Source organism: Coregonus lavaretus, assembly GCF_964263955.1.
Source record: "Coregonus lavaretus genome assembly, chromosome: 11".
Taxonomy (NCBI): domain Eukaryota; kingdom Metazoa; phylum Chordata; class Actinopteri; order Salmoniformes; family Salmonidae; genus Coregonus; species Coregonus lavaretus.
Genome location: NC_139998.1, coordinates 59,251,402 through 59,269,851, shown reverse-complemented (window position 1 = coordinate 59,269,851; position 18,450 = coordinate 59,251,402). Strand labels below are relative to the sequence as shown.

At 43.9% G+C, this 18,450-nt stretch overlaps 1 protein-coding gene across 3 annotated transcripts in view; it reads left to right on the top strand.

Moving 5' to 3' along the window:
• nme7 (NME/NM23 family member 7) overlaps window positions 1-18,450 on the top strand; it is a 133,811-nt gene that overhangs the window by 22,355 nt on the left and 93,006 nt on the right. For all 3 annotated transcript variants that reach the window (XM_084172012.1, XM_084172011.1, XM_084172010.1), the window contains one exon: window positions 8,542-8,652. In XM_084172012.1, the coding sequence (XP_084028138.1) occupies window positions 8,542-8,652 (111 nt within the window). The remainder of the gene's footprint in view (window positions 1-8,541; window positions 8,653-18,450) is intronic.

Here is an 18,450-nt window from a genome sequence, read left to right as displayed (position 1 = left end):
ACTGCGCCACTCGGGAGACCTCCTTAGGGGATGCAGTTGTCATTCTTCTGACATCCTGTAGGGAGACAGACAGATAATTATTATGCACTGTTTAGAGGTTGATGCACTGGCGGATTTACCATTAGGCAGAAGAGGCAATTGCCTTAGGTCTCACATCAACAAGGGGCCTTATGAGCTGAGCGTAGTTAATGGGACTTGCAAAGCAAACGTCCCATTCTAAGTCTTCGACATACTTCTTCTTCTTTGGAACACTACTCCTCCTACACGTTGAAGCTACAAACGCCATTCAAACTGTAAAACGTGCAGATCGATCCGGAATATTGTGTTTGTATGCAACTTTTTGATATATTTAATACTTTTGAAGTTCTATATTTTTTTGTCCCCCCTTTTTGTCCTCCATCTTACATTAGATTTCCTCAAGATTCTAATAGGCCTCATTGTGACATCATCACATCCAACTTCCGTTCACTGTAAATGCAATAATGCAACTTTTGACACAAAATCAGCTACTTTGACCGCTTTGCAACAACAGACAAAACGTTATAGGGTTTTACATCTTCCTCTACTTATCTGCTACTCAAATCTGGCGTTTGAACAAAATCGTATTCTGATAAAAAGTTACAGCTGTTTTAGTAACCGCAACAACAACATTTTCTGTAACTTTTTTGCAAACAACTGCCGTTTTGAGCACTATTCCAAAGAGTTAGACAAAAGGTTAGAGTGTATGAAATCTTCCTCTACTTCTCTTCTATTCAAATCTGTTTGCGGATCCAAAATATCCGCTACGGATCTATACTGAACAAAAATATAACCGCAACATGTAAAGTGTTGGTCCCATGGTTCATGAATAAATAAATAAAAAACAAATAAAAGTTTCCTGAAATTTTCCATACGCACAAAAAAGCTTATTTCTCTCAGATGTTCTGCACAAATTTGTTAAGATCCCTGTTAGTGAGCATTTTATGTTTTGTCAAGATTATCCATCCACCTGACAGGTGTGGCATATCAAGAAGCTGATTAAAGCATGACCTTTACACAATGATTATTACACAGATGCACCTTGTGCTGGGGACAATAAAAGAACATTCTAATATGTGCAGTTTTGTCACACAACACAATGCCACAGATGTCTCAAGTTTTGAGGGAGCGTTTAATTGGCATGCTGACTGCAGGAATGTCCACCAGAGCTGTTGCCAGATAATTCTATGTTAATTTCTCTACTATAAGCCGCCTCCATCGTCGTTTTAGAGGATTTGGTAGTACGTCCAACCGGCCTCACAACCGCAGGTCACATGTAACCACGCCAGCCCAGGACCTCCACATCCGGCTTCTTCACCTGCGGGATCGTCTGGGGAAGGGGGGCCCCAGTGGGTGGGCCTATGCTCTCCCAGGCCCACCCATGGCTCCGCCCCTGCCCAGTCATGTGAAATCCATAGATTAGGGCCTAATTTATTTATTTCAATTGACTGATTTCCTTATATGAACTGTAACTCAGAAAAATCTTTGTTGCAAATTGTTGCATGTTGCATTTATATTTTTGTTCAGTATAACAATACAGCTGTTTTAGTGACTGCATTACCACATTTTTTCCCCAACTTTTTCCAAACAACTGCCGTTTTGACCACTCCTCCAACAAGTCAGACAGAAACATAGAGGGTATAACATCTACTCCTCTGCTTGTCAAATCTGAAAACGGATTAGGAATAGCGTCTACCAATCAGTAGATGTTTTAGTAACCCATCAACTGCGCTCTTTCTAGCTGCAGTAAGTCATGTCAGAAGCTGGCAGATAAATTATTTACCAACGACAGCTGCAAATTCCAATAAAACTACATAATGTTTTGAAGTTCACTTTCCTTGCTTTGTCCAACAACACTATCATGAATCTAGCAAATACGTTTTGTGGGTCAAAGTGCAGTATTTATTTAGTATTAAAGCACAAACGTACTGTATGTTAGCATGTTTCTCACACTGGCTTTAGCCATAAGGGAGCAGTGTTGCCAAGGCTACTGTTGCCTAGCAATGCTTGACTCTGAGAGAGAGAGAGAGAGAGAGAGAGAGAGAGAGAGAACGTCTTTATAGCTCCACAAATTCCCATGATTTGTAAATCTGTTTCGGACTGAACAGCTAGCACAAAGATTTCAAATGCTTCCCCGGTCTGGGCGACCTAGAATGATAAAGAGAAGATTGGTAATGCTCACTAGCGTCGTCCTCCTTCTCAGGATCATGCTCCGTGCTCTAGTTTGGAGTGCGGGCTGTACCCCTCTGATTGGATAGAGCGGATTAGGAATTCTACCCATAAAAAGTGACAGCTGTTTGTCTGAGTTTAGCGTGACAAAAAGTGGCAAGCGAACGTCCACTAACAGCTCTGTGTTGAGCAGCCCAAACGGAGCCGTGGATACTCACAGATGCAGAGGGCAAAAATGATGAGGGTGAAGAGTGACCACAATTACTGACCACAACCACACAAATATTGACCACACAACTACAGACCACAACCACACAGCTACTGACCACTCAACTACTGACCACACAACTACTGACTACAACTACTGACCACAACTACTGACCACAACCACACAAATATTGACCACACAACTACTGACCACAACCACACAACTACTGGCCACACATCTAATCACCATAACTACTGACCACCACAACTACTGACCACAATTACTGACCACACCCACGCAACTACTGACCACACAACTAGTGACTACAACTACTGAACAAAACTACTGAACACTGCTGACCACACAACTACTGACCACAACTACCGACCACACAACCAAACACCACAAAACCACAACTACTGACCACACAACTACTGACCACAACTACTGACCACACAACCAAACACCACAAAACCACAACTGCTGACCACAACTACTGACTACAACTACTGCTCTGGTCTGCGCTATAAATTATAACTTCTTAAATGTGAATATATTTGCATATAATACATACCAACAATAATTGTAACTCTTCAACCGTTCAAGCTAGAGACACCAAACCAACTTTCACAGGTTCATGCTATACTAACTTCACATTCTTTAAAACTTTTATTAAGTAATAACTATATACATGTGCATGAGTTAGCATAATATAACTAACCAACAGTAACTCTTCAACCTTTGAAGCTTGATACACCAAACCAACTTTCACAGGTTCATGCTATACTAACTTGTCATCTACCTACTTTTTCAACTATAACCAGTCAACACCATTACTACTGCAGTCACTACCACTACTATAACTATAACCAGTCACTACCACTACTATAACTATAACCAGTCACTACCATTACTATAACTATAACCAGTCACTACCACTGCCACTACTATAACCAGTCACTACCACTACTATAACTATAACCAGTCACTACCATTACTACTGTAGAAACTACCACTACTATAACTATAACCAGTCACTACCACTACTATAACTATAACCAGTCACTACCATTACTACTGTAGACACTACCACTACTATAACTATAACCAGTCACTACCATTACTATAACTATAACCAGTCACTACCACTACTATAACTATAACCAGTCACTACCATTACTATAACTATAACCAGTCACTACCACTACTATAACTATAACCAGTCACTACCACTACTATAACTATAACCAGTCACTACCATTACTACTGTAGACACTACCACTACTATAACTATAACCAGACACTACCACTACTATAACTATAACCAGTCACTACCACTACTATAACCAGTCACTACCACTACTATAACTATAACCAGTCACTACCACTACTATAACTATAACCAGTCACTACCATTACTACTGTAGACACTACCACTACTATAACTATAACCAGTCCCTACCACTACTATAACTATAACCAGTCAACTGGTAGAGCACGGCGCTTGTAACGCCAAGGTAGTGGGTTCGATCCCCGGGACCACCCATACACAAAAATGTATGCACACATGACTGTAAGTCGCTTTGGATAAAAGCGTCTGCTAAATGGCATATTATTATTATTATTATTATTATTATTATTATTACTACTGCAGACACTATCATTACTGTAAAGTTTTTCAAAACCATACATACTTTAAAACTGCTTTGCTTTAAATAGTAAAGTAAGACTTTTTAAACTTCTACCACTACCCAAAAAAAAGTTACTTTTAAAGAGTTAAAACAAGTCCCATCAATTGTACTTCATGGACAATTACCGTCTAGTTAAACAATTATAGTAATAGTAGTCATTTAAAAATATAAAATGTCCCCCCCCTCGACAAACGACCCCCTGTCGTGGGCTGCTCAGTTCATCGCTCTCATTCTGTCTTGCTTCAGCAACTGGTTTCCTTTCATTCTGTCTTGCTTCAGCAACTGGTTTCCATTCATTCTGTCTTGCTTCAGCAAGTTGTTTCCTTTCATTCTGTCTTGCTTCAGCAAGTTGTTTCCTTTCATTCTGTCTTGCTTCAGCAAGTTGTTTCCTTTCATTCTGTCTTGCTTCAGCAAGTTGTTTCAAAATGGAAAGGAGATGGTGAGGAAAGGAGATGGTGAGGAAAGGAGATGGTGAGGAAAGGAGATGGTGAGGAAAGGAGATGGTGAGGAAAGGAAATGGTGAGGAAAGGAGATGGTGAGGAAAGGAAATGGTGAGGAAAGGAAATGGTGAGGAAAGGAAATGGTGAGGAAAGGAGATGGTGAGGAAAGGAGATGGTGAGGAAAGGAGATGGTGAGGAAAGGAGATGGTGAGGGGTTTAGCCTGGCCACTGTCCTCAGGTTAATGAGGTCACATTGTTGACAAAAAAGGCCCCCACAAAAAAAAAGTTTAGGAATCCATACAGCCGAATAATAATTAATAATAGATCAATAATTTATTTCCATACATATATTTCATATCAATATTATTATAATTAAACTTTGCCCCCTTGCGGTTGAAGGCTCCGTTGCGAGACGGACGCCGCATACTTACAAACCCTGCGTCTTCTTCAGCCCGGCCAGAGTCCGTCGAAGAACAGGAAGTTACCAAACCACAGAAGAAGATGAAAATATGTGGTTTTCAACAATGGGTTTATGGGATAGATAGCAACTTGTAAACAATGACCCTTTCCTATAAGGGAGTACTGTTTTAGTAGTGATGTTAAATAACACACGTTATCTGTTAAGCCGATTCGACTTTATGACGGTTGCCTCCTGTTTTAGTTTATTACGATGGTAATGATGTTCGCTTTTATTACAGTTATTAGGGTCCGTTCGGAACGGGTCTCTATATTTTATTTATTTATGCATATCGGGTAATGGTGGGAAAGCCCCAGGTCCATTTCGGAATACCTTCCTAATATTGAGTTGCACCCCTTTTGCCCTCAGAACAGAATCAATTTGTCGGAGCATCAAATCAAATCCAATTTTATTGGTCACATACACATATTTAGCAGATGTTATTGCGGGTGTAGCGAAATGCTGGTGTTTCTAGCTCCAACAGTACAGTAGTATCTAACAATTCACAACAATACACACATCTAAAAGTAAAATAATGGAATTAAGAAAATATAAATATTAGGATGAGCAATGTCGGAGTGGCATTGACTAAAATACATGGATTCTACAAGGTGTGGAAAGTGTTCCACAGGGATGCTGGCCCATGTTGACACCGATGCTTCCCACAGTTCTCAAGTTGGCTGGATCTCCTTTGGACCATTCTTGATACACACAGGATTCACAGGAAACTGTTGAGTGTGAAAAACCCAGCAGTGTTGCAGTTCTTGACACACTCTAACCGGTGCGCCTGGCACCTACTACCATACCCCGTTCAAAGGCACTTATATTTTGGATGAACGTGCGACGGTAACATACTTTTTGAAGTGATTTGTTTGACAATCAGATGAAAACATCATGACTGGTTGTGGTCATGCCACATTAAAAATAGCTAACTGGACTATCTGCATTGACCATTTTTGCAATAACTCTTTTGACTCATCACATTGGCTGCTGCTGTTTACTATCTGTCCCTTTATTACTAGTTATATGAACACACAGTGCCTTCGGAAATTATTCTGACCCCTTGGCTTTTTACACATTTTGTTAGGTTACATCCTAAAATTGATAAAATGGTTTTTTTCCCCTCATCAATCTACACACAATACCCCATAATGACAAAGCAAAAACAGGTTTTTAGAACATTTTGCAAAAATAAAATAAAAACTGAAATATCGCATTTACATAAGTATTCAGACCCTTTACTCAGTACTTTGTTGAAGCACCTTTGGCAGTGATTACAGCCTCAAGTCTTCTTGTGTATGACGCTACAAGCTTGGCACACCTGTATTTGGGGAGTTTCTCCCATTCTTCTCTGCAGATCCTCTCAAGCTCTGTCAGGTTGGATGGGGAGCGTCGCTGCACAGCTATTTTCAGGTCTCTCCAGAGATGTTCAATCGGATTCAAGTCCGGACTCTGGCTGGGCCACTCAAGGACATTCAGAGACTTGTCCCGAAGCCACTCCTGCGTTGTCTTGGCTGTGTGCTTAGGGTCGTTGTCCTATTGGAAGGTGAACCTTGCCCCAGTCTGAGGTCCTGAGTGCTCATTCTCCTGTTGGAAGGTGAACCTTTGCCACAGTCTGAGGTCCTGAGTGCTCATTCTCCTGTTGGAAGGTGAACTTCGCCCCAGTCTGAGGTCCTGAGTGCTCATTCTCCTGTTGGAAGGTGAACCTTCGCCCCAGTCTGAGGTCCTGAGTGCTCATTCTCCTGTTGGAAGGTGAACCTTCGCCCCAGTCTGAGGTCCTGAGCGCTCATTCTCCTGTTGGAAGGTGAACCTTCGCCCCAGTCTGAGGTCCTGAGTGCTCATTCTCCTGTTGGAAGGTGAACCTTTGCCACAGTCTGAGGTCCTGAGTGCTCATTCTCCTGTTGGAAGGTGAACTTCGCCCCAGTCTGAGGTCCTGAGTGCTCATTCTCCTGTTGGAAGGTGAACCTTCACCCCAGTCTGAGGTCCTGAGTGCTCATTCTCCTGTTGGAAGGTGAACCTTCGCCCCAGTCTGAGGTCCTGAGCGCTCATTCTCCTGTTGGAAGGTGAACCTTCGCCCCAGTCTGAGGTCCTGAGTGCTCATTCTCCTGTTGGAAGGTGAACCTTCGCCCCAGTCTGAGGTCCTGAGTGCTCATTCTCCTGTTGGAAGGTGAACCTTCGCCCCAGTCTGAGGTCCTGAGTGCTCATTCTCCTGTTGGAAGGTGAACCTTCGCCCCAGTCTGAGGTCCTGAGTGCTCTGGAGCAGGTTTTCACCAAGGATCTCTCTACTGACTAGTCTGATGCGTCTTTAATGAACCCTGCAGAGCCAGTAACTGAATATTTATGGGCTATGGGTCGATCCCCAATGGTACACTTTTCCCTATATAGTACAATACCGTATGGGCCCTGGTCTAAAGTAGTGCACTATATAGGGAATAGGGTGCCATTGGGGACGCATTGTGTGACGTGGAGGTGGTAAGGAGTCTTGTTTGTTCAGAGTCGTGTCTCTGTCTCATTGGGATGACTCACCCTTCTACAGCCCCACAGGCCTTTCTCTGCTCTGTGATGAATACTAAACACCTCAGCTCAGCCCACAGTACTACTCTCACATACTAGACTAACTAGGACTCACTCTCTCTCTCTCTCTCTCTCTCTCTCTCTCTCTCTCTCTCTCTCTCTCTCTCTCTCTCTCTCTCTCTCTCTCTCTCTCGCTCTCTGTGTCTGTTGCTCTCTGTCTCTGTCTCTGTTGCTCTCTGTCTCTGTCTCTCTCTCTGTGTCTCTCTGTCTGTCTCTCTCTCTCTCTCTCTGTGTCTCTCTCTCTCTCTGTGTCTCTCCGTCTGTCTGTCTCTCTCTCTCTCTGTCTCTCTGTCTGTCTGTCTCTCTCTCTCTCTCTCTCTCTCTCTCTGTTGCTCTCTGTCTCTGTCTCTGTTGCTCTCTGTCTCTGTCTCTCTCTCTGTGTCTCTCTGTCTGTCTCTCTGTCTCTGTTGCTCTCTGTCTCTCTCTCTCTGTCTCTGTCTCTCTCTCTCTCTGCCTCTGTCTCTCTCTCTCTCTCTCTCTCTCTCTCTCTCTCTCTCTCTCTCTCTCTCTCTCTCTCTCTCTCTCTCTCTCTCTCTCTTATTACCATATGTAAAGTTATGTCTTGTTATCAATTATTAAAATGCCCCCAAATTGTTTTATTGATAACATAGTGTCAGGGCTAGAACTAAGTATATACATTTGGCTCTGGTCAGAGATATGATGACAGACTGAAAAAGAGTCTGTCTAATGCTGGCAGCATTGTCTGGTTGGAGAGATGTGATGTTCTGGTCAGAGCTGTGATGACAGACTGAGAAATAGTCCTTCTAATGCTGGCAGCATTGTCTGGTTGGAGAGATGTGATGTTCTGGTCAGAGATGTGATGACAGACTGAGAAATAGTCCTTCTAATGCTGGCAGCATTGTCTGGTTGGAGAGATGTGATGTTCTGGTCAGAGATGTGATGTTCTGAACACTAAACCCAGGTTCCGGTCCACATGGCACACAATGTACAGAGCATGTCTCTCTCTTCCCTTGTTTCCTGCAGAACTCTTGCTATGATAAAACCAGATGCCGTCAACAAGATGGGAGACATTCTGCAGATGATACGCGACGCCAACCTGATCCTAACCAAAGCCAAAATGACAAAGCTGACGTGGTAAGGTCCAAGTTATTATGTCGGCAAATCATCAGCCCCACCTAGACAATGTCAATGAGCTCAGTTACAGATGGCTGTAGTCTGCACCGTGTCTGTGTCTCTGTGTAAATGACAGGGTTGTTGTCAGATGACCTACCAGGTCTTGGGTCTAAAGCTGCACCCCACTCAGAGATGTGTTTAAGTGAAGGAACAATAGCTTCCTTTTTCTCGATTCATATCTCCATGTCTCCCTGACCGGAAGGCTACATTCCACGACCATCTTTCCATTGCTGTCCTCTCTGATATATCAGAGGGTGCCAGTGAGGGAGAAGAGAGTGGGAGATGAGAATATACCATTTTGAGAGAAATGTGAAATGTGCCACAGACAGCTCATTCTGCCAAGTGCCAAAGCTCCTCCCATTCACAGATAGAGGGGTGGGCTTGATTCTCTCACACATGTCAGGAACATATGGCGTGCCAGGTGACCAGGGCTGTGTTATTACCTGCAGTGAACATATGGCGTGCCAGGGGACCAGGGCTGTGTTATTACCTGCAGTGAACATATGGCGTGCCAGGGGACCAGGGCTGTGTTATTACCTGCAGTGAACATATGGCGTGCCAGGGGACCAGGGCTGTGTTATTACCTGCAGTGAACATATGGCGTGCCAGGTGACCAGGGCTGTGTTATTACCTGCAGTGAACATATGGCGTGCCAGGGGACCAGGGCTGTGTTATTACCTGCAGTGAACATATGGCGTGCCAGGGGACCAGGGCTGTGTTATTACCTGCAGTGAACATATGGCGTGCCAGGTGACCAGGGCTGTGTTATTACCTGCAGTGAACATATGGCGTGCCAGGGGACCAGGGCTGTGTTATTACCTGCAGTGAACATATGGCGTGCCAGGGGACCAGGGCTGTGTTATTACCTGCAGTGAACATATGGCGTGCCAGGGGACCAGGGCTGTGTTATTACCTGCAGTGAACATATGGCGTGCCAGGGGACCAGGGCTGTGTTATTACCTGCAGTGAACATATGGCGTGCCAGGGGACCAGGGCTGTGTTATTACCTGCAGTGAACATATGGCGTGCCAGGGGACCAGGGCTGTGTTATTACCTGCAGTGAACATATGGCGTGCCAGGGGACCAGGGCTGTGTTATTACCTGCAGTGAACATATGGCGTGCCAGGGGACCAGATCTGTGTTATTACCTGCAGTGAACATATGGCGTGCCAGGGGACCTGGGCTGTGTTATTACCTGCAGTGAACATATGGCGTGCCAGGGGACCAGGGCTGTGTTATTACCTGCAGTGAACATATGGCGTGCCAGGGGACCTGGGCTGTGTTATTACCTGCAGTGAACATATGGCGTGCCAGGGGACCAGGGCTGTGTTATTACCTGCAGTGAACATATGGCGTGCCAGGGGACCAGGGCTGTGTTATTACCTGCAGTGAACATATGGCGTGCCAGGGGACCAGATCTGTGTTATTACCTGCAGTGAACATATGGCGTGCCAGGGGACCTGGGCTGTGTTATTACCTGCAGTGAACATATGGCGTGCCAGGGGACCAGGGCTGTGTTATTACCTGCAGTGAACATATGGCGTGCCAGGGGACCTGGGCTGTGTTATTACCTGCAGTGAACATATGGCGTGCCAGGGGACCAGGGCTGTGTTATTACCTGCAGTGAACATATGGCGTGCCAGGGGACCAGGGCTGTGTTATTACCTGCAGTGAACATATGGCGTGCCAGGGGACCAGGGCTGTGTTATTACCTGCAGTGAACATATGGCGTGCCAGGGGACCAGGGCTGTGTTATTACCTGCAGTGAACATATGGCGTGCCAGGGGACCTGGGCTGTGTTATTACCTGCAGTGAACATATGGTGTGCCAGGGGACCAGGGCTGTGTTATTACCTGCAGTGAACATATGGCGTGCCAGGGGACCAGGGCTGTGTTATTACCTGCAGTGAACATATGGCGTGCCAGGGGACCTGGGCTGTGTTATTACCTGCAGTGAACATATGGCGTGCCAGGGGACCAGGGCTGTGTTATTACCTGCAGTGAACATATGGCGTGCCAGGGGACCAGGGCTGTGTTATTACCTGCAGTGAACATATGGCGTGCCAGGGGACCTGGGCTGTGTTATTACCTGCAGTGAACATATGGCGTGCCAGGGGACCAGGGCTGTGTTATTACCTGCAGTGAACATATGGCGTGCCAGGGGACCTGGGCTGTGTTATTACCTGCAGTGAACATATGGCGTGCCAGGGGACCAGGGCTATGTTATTACCTGCAGTGAACATATGGCGTGCCAGGGGACCAGGGCTGTGTTATTACCTGCAGTGAACATATGGCGTGCCAGGGGACCAGGGCTGTGTTATTACCTGCAGTGAACATATGGCGTGCCAGGGGACCAGGGCTATGTTATTACCTGCAGTGAACATATGGCGTGGACCTGGAATGAGGTTGCCTAGCAGGCAGCCAAGAGGCTGGTCATCATCCCAGTACTGCTACTATTTACATCCGGAAGGACTCTCACAGTGTTAGATTGCAAACAAAGCAGTGAGGTTGTCTTTGTGTCTGTCTGTGTTAGAATAGTTTGTCCTCTGAGTCTGTTCTTTCCATCCGGAGGTGGGTTTGTAATACATTACAATGTGATACCTAATGTGGTTGACAGTAATATTCTATCGTCCGTACCAGGGCTGGCAGAACTACGGATAACCGTGTAACCGAAGGTTAGAGCTGTCAAGATCAAGCTTCTTGGTTAGAGGCTACTGTCCTTGATGTTATCCTCACAAATAATCCTGATCGGTATCAGTCTGGTGTTTTCTGTAATGACCTTAGTGATCACTGTTTTACAGCCTGTGTTTGTAATGGCTGCTCAGTTAAACGACCTCTCCTGATTTGTCATAGACGCTTGCTGAAAAACTTTAATGAGCAAGCCTTCCTTCATGACCTGGCCTCTGTAAATTGGTATAGAATCAGCTTGATCCCCTCTGTCGAAGACGCTTGGACCTTCTTTTTTGATATTTTCAGTGGTATTGTTAACAAACACGCCCCTATAAAGAAAATGAGAATTAAAAACAGGTTCAGCCCCTGGTTCGACCGTGATCTGGCAGAGTTACTCCACCTCAAGAATTCCATTTGGCGAAAGGCTTGGCACACGCATACTCAGGCTGACTGGCTGTCGTTCAGGCAAATGAGAAATAAGTGCACTCAGGCTATCCGGAAGGACAAAGTTAGTTACTTTAAGGAGCAGTTCTCTCTCTGGGTCTAACCCCAAGAAGTTCTGGAAAACGGTGAAAGACCTGGAGAATAAACCCTCCTCCTCACAGCTGCCCATGTCCCTTAATGTTGATGATGTGATTGTTAATGACAAGGAGCACATGGCTGAGCTCTTTAATCACCACTTAATTAAGTCAGGATTCCTATTTGACTCAGCCATGCCTCCTTTCCCGTCCAACACTTCCTCATCTCCCAGCCCTTCTAATGTGACTAGCCCCGATGCTCCTCCCTCTTTTTCCCCCGCTACAAAGTTTCTCCCTGCAGGCGGTCACTGAGTCCGAGGTGCTAAAGGAACTCCTTAAACTTGACCCCAAACAACATCTGGGTCAGATGGTTTAGACCCTTTCTTCTTTAAGGTTGCTGCCCCTATCATCACCAAGCCTGTCTCTGACCTTTAACCTGTCTCTCCTCTCTGGGGAGGTTCCCATTGCTTGGAAGGCAGCCACGGTGCGTCCTTTATTTAAAGAGGGAGATCAAGCTCATCCTAACTGTTATAGGCCAATTTCTAACTTGACCTGTTTATCAAAAGTGTTGGGAAAACTTGTCAATAATCAACTGACTGACACTATTCTCTCTGGTATGGAATCTGGTTTCCGCTCATGTTATGGATGTGTCACTGCAACCTTAAAGGTCCTAAATGATGTCACCATTGCCCTTGATTCTAAGCAATGTTGTGCTGCTATTTTTATTGACTTGGCCAAAGCTTTTGATACGGTAGACCGTTCCATCCTTGTGGGCCGGCTAAGGAGTATTGGTGTCTCTGAGGGGTCTTTGGCCTGGTTTGCTAACTACCTCTCTCAAAGAGTGCAGTGTGTAAAGTCAGAACATCTGCTGTCTCAGCCACTGCCTGTCACCAAGGGAGAACCCCAAGGCTCCATCCTAGGCCCCACGCTCTTCTCAATTTACATCAACAACATAGCTCAGGCAGTAGGAAGCTCTCTCATCCATTTTGGATACAGATGATACAGTCTTATACTCAGCTGGCCCCTCCCCGGATTTTGTGTTAAACGCTCTACAACAAAGCTTTCTTAGTGTCCAACAAGCTTTCTCTGCCCTTAACCTTGTTCTGAACACCTCCAAAACAAAGGTCATGTGGTTCGGTTCGGTAAGAAGCAACCCTCATTCACCACATACAACATCTGTTCTGCCAGTCACATTCTGTTAAAGGTCCCCAAAGCACACACATCCCTGGGTCGCTCCTCTTTTCAGTTCGCTGCAGCTAGCGACTGGAATAAGCTGCAAAAAACACTCAAACTGGACAGTTTTATCTCCATCTCTTCATTCAAAGACTCAATCATGGACACTCTTACTGCCAGTTGTGGCTGCTTCGCCTGATGTATTGTTGTCTCTACCTTCTTGCCCTTTGTGCTGTTGTCTGCCCAATAATGTTTGTACCATGTTTTGTGCTGCTACCATGTTGTGCTGCTACCATGTTGTGCTGCTGCCATGTTGTGTTGCTACCATGTTGTGTTGCTACCATGTTGTGCTGCTGCCATGTTGTGTTGCTACCATGTTGTGCTGCTGCCATGTTGTGTTGCTACCATGTTGTGTTGTTGTCTTAGGTCTCTCTTTATGTAGTGTTGTGGTGTCTCTATGTAGTGTTGTGGCGTCTCTCTTTATGTAGAGTTGTGGTGTCTCTCTTTATGTAGTGTTGTGGTGTTTCTCTCTTTATGGAGTGTTGTCTTAAGTCTCTTTATGGAGTGTTGTGGCGTTTCTCTTTATGTAGTGTTGTGGCGTCTCTCTTTATGTAGTGTTGTGGCGTCTCTATGTAGTGTTGTGGCGTCTCTCTTTATGTAGTGTTGTGGCGTCTCTCTTTATGTAGTGTTGTGGTGTCTCTCTTTATGTAGTGTAGTGGTGTCTCTCTTTATGTAGTGTTGTGGTGTCTCTTTATGGAGTTTTGTGGTGTCTCACTTTATGGAGTGTTGTGGTGTCTCTCTTTATGTAGTGTAGTGGTGTCTCTCTTTATGTAGTGTTGTGGTGTCTCTCTTTATGTAGTGTTGTGGTGTCTCTCTTTATGTAGTGTTGTGGTGTCTCTCTTTATGTAGTGTTGTGGTGTCTCTTATGTAGTGTTGTGACGTCTCTCTTTATGGAGTTTTGTGGTGTCTCTCTTTATGTAGTACTGTGGTGTCTCTCTTTATGTAGTGTTGTGGTGTCTCTTTATGGAGTGTTGTGGTGTCTCACTTTATGGAGTGTTGTGGTGTCTCTTATGTAGTGTTGTGACGTCTCTCTTTATGGAGTTTTGTGGTCTCTCTTTATGTAGTGTTGTGGTGTCTCTCTTTATGTAGTGTAGTGGTGTCTCTCTTTATGTAGTGTTGTGGTGTCTCTTTATGGAGTGTTGTGGTGTCTCACTTTATGAAGTGTTGTGGTGTCTCTTATGTAGTGTTGTGACGTCTCTCTTTATGTAGTGTTGTGGTGTCTCTCTTTATGTAGTGTTGTGGTGACTCTCTTTATGTAGTGTTTTGGTGTCTCTCTTTATGTAGTGTCGTGGTGTCTCTCTTTATGTAGTGTTGTGGTGTCTCTCTTTATGTAGTGTTGTGGTGTCTCTCTTTATGTAGTGTTGTGGTGTCTCTCTTTATGTAGTGTTGTGGTGTCTCTCTATGTAGTGTTGTGGTGTCTCTCTTTATGTAGTGTTGTGGTGTCTCTCTTTATGTAGTGTTGTGGTGTCTCTCTATGTAGTGTTGTGGCGTCTCTCTCTATGTAGTGTTGTGGTGTCTCTTTATGAAGTGTTGTGGTGTCTCTCTTTATGTAGTGTTGTGGTGTCTCTCTTTATGTAGTGTTGTGGTCTTTTTATGTAGTGTTGTGGTGTATCTCTTTATGTAGTGTTGTGGTGTCTCTCTTTATGTAGTGTTGTGGTGTCTCTCTTTATGTAGTGTTGTGGTGTCTCTCTTGATGTAGTGTTGTGGTGTCTCTCTTGATGTAGTGTTGTGGTGTCTCTTTATGTAGTGTTGTGGTGTCTCTCTTTATGTAGTGTTGTGGTGTCTCTCTTTATGTAGTGTTGTGGTGTCTCTCTTTATGTAGTGTTGTGGTGTCTCTTATGTAGTGTTGTGACGTCTCTCTTTATGGAGTGTTGTGGTGTCTCTCTCTTTATGGAGTGTTGTCTTAAGTCTCTTTATGGAGTGTTGTGGCGTTTCTCTTTATGTAGTGTTGTGGCGTCTCTCTTTATGTAGTGTTGTGGCGTCTCTATGTAGTGTTGTGGCGTCTCTCTTTATGTAGTGTTGTGGCATCTCTATGTAGTGTTGTGGCATCTCACTTTATGGAGTGTTGTGGTGTCTCTCTTTATGTAGTGTTGTGGTGTCTCTCTTTATGTAGTGTAGTGGTGTCTCTTTATGTAGTGTTGTGGTGTCTCTTTATGGAGTGTTGTGGTGTCTCTTATGTAGTGTTGTGACGTCTCTCTTTATGGAGTGTTGTGGTGTCTCTCTTTATGTAGTGTTGTGGTGTCTCTCTTTATGTAGTGTTGTGGTGTCTCTCTTTATGTAGTGTTGTGGTTTCTCTCTTTATGTAGTGTTGTGGTGTCTCTCTTTATGTAGTGTTGTGGTGTCTCTCTTTATGTAGTGTTGTGGTGACTCTCTTTATGTAGTGTTTTGGTGTCTCTCTTTATGTAGTGTCGTGGTGTCTCTCTTTATGTAGTGTTGTGGTGTCTCTCTTTATGTAGTGTTGTGGTGTCTCTCTTTATGTAGTGTTGTGGTGTCTCTCTTTATGTAGTGTTGTGGTGTCTCTCTTTATGTAGTGTTGTGGTGTCTCTCTTTATGTAGTGTTGTGGTGTCTCTCTTTATGTAGTGTTGTGGTGTCTCTCTTTATGTAGTGTTGTGGTCTCTTTATGTAGTGTTGTATCTCTTTATGTAGTGTTGTGGTGTCTCTCTTTATGTAGTGTTGTGGTGTCTCTCTTTATGTAGTGTTGTGGTGTCTCTCTTTATGTAGTGTTGTGGTGTCTCTCTTGATGTAGTGTTGTGGTGTCTCTCTTTATGTAGTGTTGTGGTGTCTCTCTTTATGTAGTGTTGTGGTGTCTCTCTTTATGTAATGTTGTGGTGTCTCTCTTTATGTAGTGTTGTGGTGTCTCTCTTTATGTAGTGTTGTGGTGTCTCTCTTTATGTAGTGTTGTGGTGTCTCTCTTTATGTAGTGTTGTGGTGTCTCTCTTTATGTAGTGTTGTGGTGTCTCTCTTTATGTAGTGTTGTGGTGTCTCTCTTTATGTTGTGGTGTCTCTCTTTATGTAGTGTTGTGGTGTCTCTCTTTATGTAGTGTTGTGGTGTCTCTCTTTATGTAGTGTTGTGGTGTCTCTCTTTATGTAGTGTTGTGGCGTCTCTCTTTATGTAGAGTTGTGGTGTCTCTCTTTATGTAGTGTTGTGGTGTCTCTCTCTTTATGGAGTGTTGTCTTAAGTCTCTTTATGGAGTGTTGTGGCGTTTCTCTTTATGTAGTGTTGTGGCGTCTCTCTTTATGTAGTGTTGTGGCGTCTCTATGTAGTGTTGTGGCGTCTCTCTTTATGTAGTGTTGTGGCGTCTCTATGTAGTGTTGTGGCATCTCACTTTATGGAGTGTTGTGGTGTCTCTCTTTATGTAGTGTTGTGGTGTCTCTCTTTATGTAGTGTAGTGGTGTCTCTTTATGTAGTGTTGTGGTGTCTCTTTATGGAGTGTTGTGGTGTCTCTTATGTAGTGTTGTGACGTCTCTCTTTATGGAGTGTTGTGGTGTCTCTCTTTATGTAGTGTTGTGGTGTCTCTCTTTATGTAGTGTTGTGGTGTCTCTCTTTATGTAGTGTTGTGGTTTCTCTCTTTATGTAGTGTTGTGGTGTCTCTCTTTATGTAGTGTTGTGGTGTCTCTCTTTATGTAGTGTTGTGGTGACTGTCTTTATGTAGTGTTTTGGTGTCTCTCTTTATGTAGTGTCGTGGTGTCTCTCTTTATGTAGTGTTGTGGTGTCTCTCTTTATGTAGTGTTGTGGTGTCTCTCTTTATGTAGTGTTGTGGTGTCTCTCTTTATGTAGTGTTGTGGTGTCTCTCTTTATGTAGTGTTGTGGTGTCTCTCTTTATGTAGTGTTGTGGTGTCTCTCTTTATGTAGTGTTGTGGTGTCTCTCTATGTAGTGTTGTGGCGTCTCTCTCTATGTAGTGTTGTGGTGTCTCTTTATGAAGTGTTGTGGTGTCTCTCTTTATGTAGTGTTGTGGTGTCTCTCTTTATGTAGTGTTGTGGTCTCTTTATGTAGTGTTGTGGTGTCTCTCTTTATGTAGTGTTGTGGTGTCTCTCTTGATGTAGTGTTGTGGTGTCTCTCTTTATGTAGTGTTGTGGTGTCTCTCTTTATGTAGTGTTGTGGTGTCTCTCTTTATGTAATGTTGTGGTGTCTCTCTTTATGTAGTGTTGTGGTGTCTCTCTTTATGTAGTGTTGTGGTGTCTCTCTTTATGTAGTGTTGTGGTGTCTCTCTTTATGTAGTGTTGTGGTGTCTCTCTTTATGTAGTGTTGTGGTGTCTCTCTTTATGTAGTGTTGTGGTGTCTCTCTTTATGTAGTGTTGTGGTGTCTCTCTTTATGTAGTGTTGTGGTTTCTCTTTATGTAGTGTTGTGGTGTCTCTCTTTATGTAGTGTTGTGGTGTCTCTCTTTATGTAGTGTTGTGGTGACTCTCTCTATGTAGTGTTTTGGTGTCTCTCTTTATGTAGTGTCGTGGTGTCTCTTTTTATGTAGTGTTGTGGTGTCTCTCTTTATGTAGTGTTGTGGTGTCTCTCTTTATGTAGTGTTGTGGTGTCTCTTTATGTAGTGTTGTGGTGTCTCTCTTTATGTAGTGTTGTGGTGTCTCTCTTTATGTAGTGTTGTGGTGTCTCTCTTTATGTAGTGTTGTGGTGTCTCTCTTTATGTAGTGTTGTGGTGTCTCTCTTTATGTAGTGTTGTGGTGTCTCTCTTTATGTAGTGTTGTGGTGTCTCTCTTTATGTAGTGTTGTGGCGTCTCTCTCTATGTAGTGTTTTGGTGTCTCTCTTTATGTAGTGTTGTGGTGTCTCTCTTTATGTAGTGTTGTGGTGTCTCTCTTTATGTAGTGTTGTGGTGTCTCTCTTTATGTAGTGTTGTGGTGTCTCTCTTTATGTAGTGTTGTGGTGTCTCTCTTTATGTAGTGTTGTGGTGTCTCGCTTTATGTAGTGTTGTGGTGTCTCTCTTTATGTAGTGTTGTGGTGTCTCTCTTTATGTAGTGTTGTGGTGTCTCTCTTTATGTAGTGTTGTGGCGTCTCTCTCTATGTAGTGTTGTGGTGTATCTCTTTATGTAGTTTTGTGGTGTCTCTCTTTATGTAGTGTTGTGGTGTCTCTCTTTATGTAGTGTCGTGGTGTCTCTCTTTATGTAGTGTTGGGGTGTCTCTCTTTATGTAGTGTTGTGGTGTCTCTCTTTATGTAGTGTTGTGGTGTCTCTCTTTATGTAGTGTTTTGGCGTCTCTCTCTATGTAGTGTTGTGGTGTCTCTTTTTGAAGTGTTGGTGTGTCTCTCTTTATGTAGTGTTGTGGTGTCTCTCTTTATGTAGTGTTGTGGTGTCTCTCTTTATGGAGTGTTGTGGTGTCTCTCTTTATGTA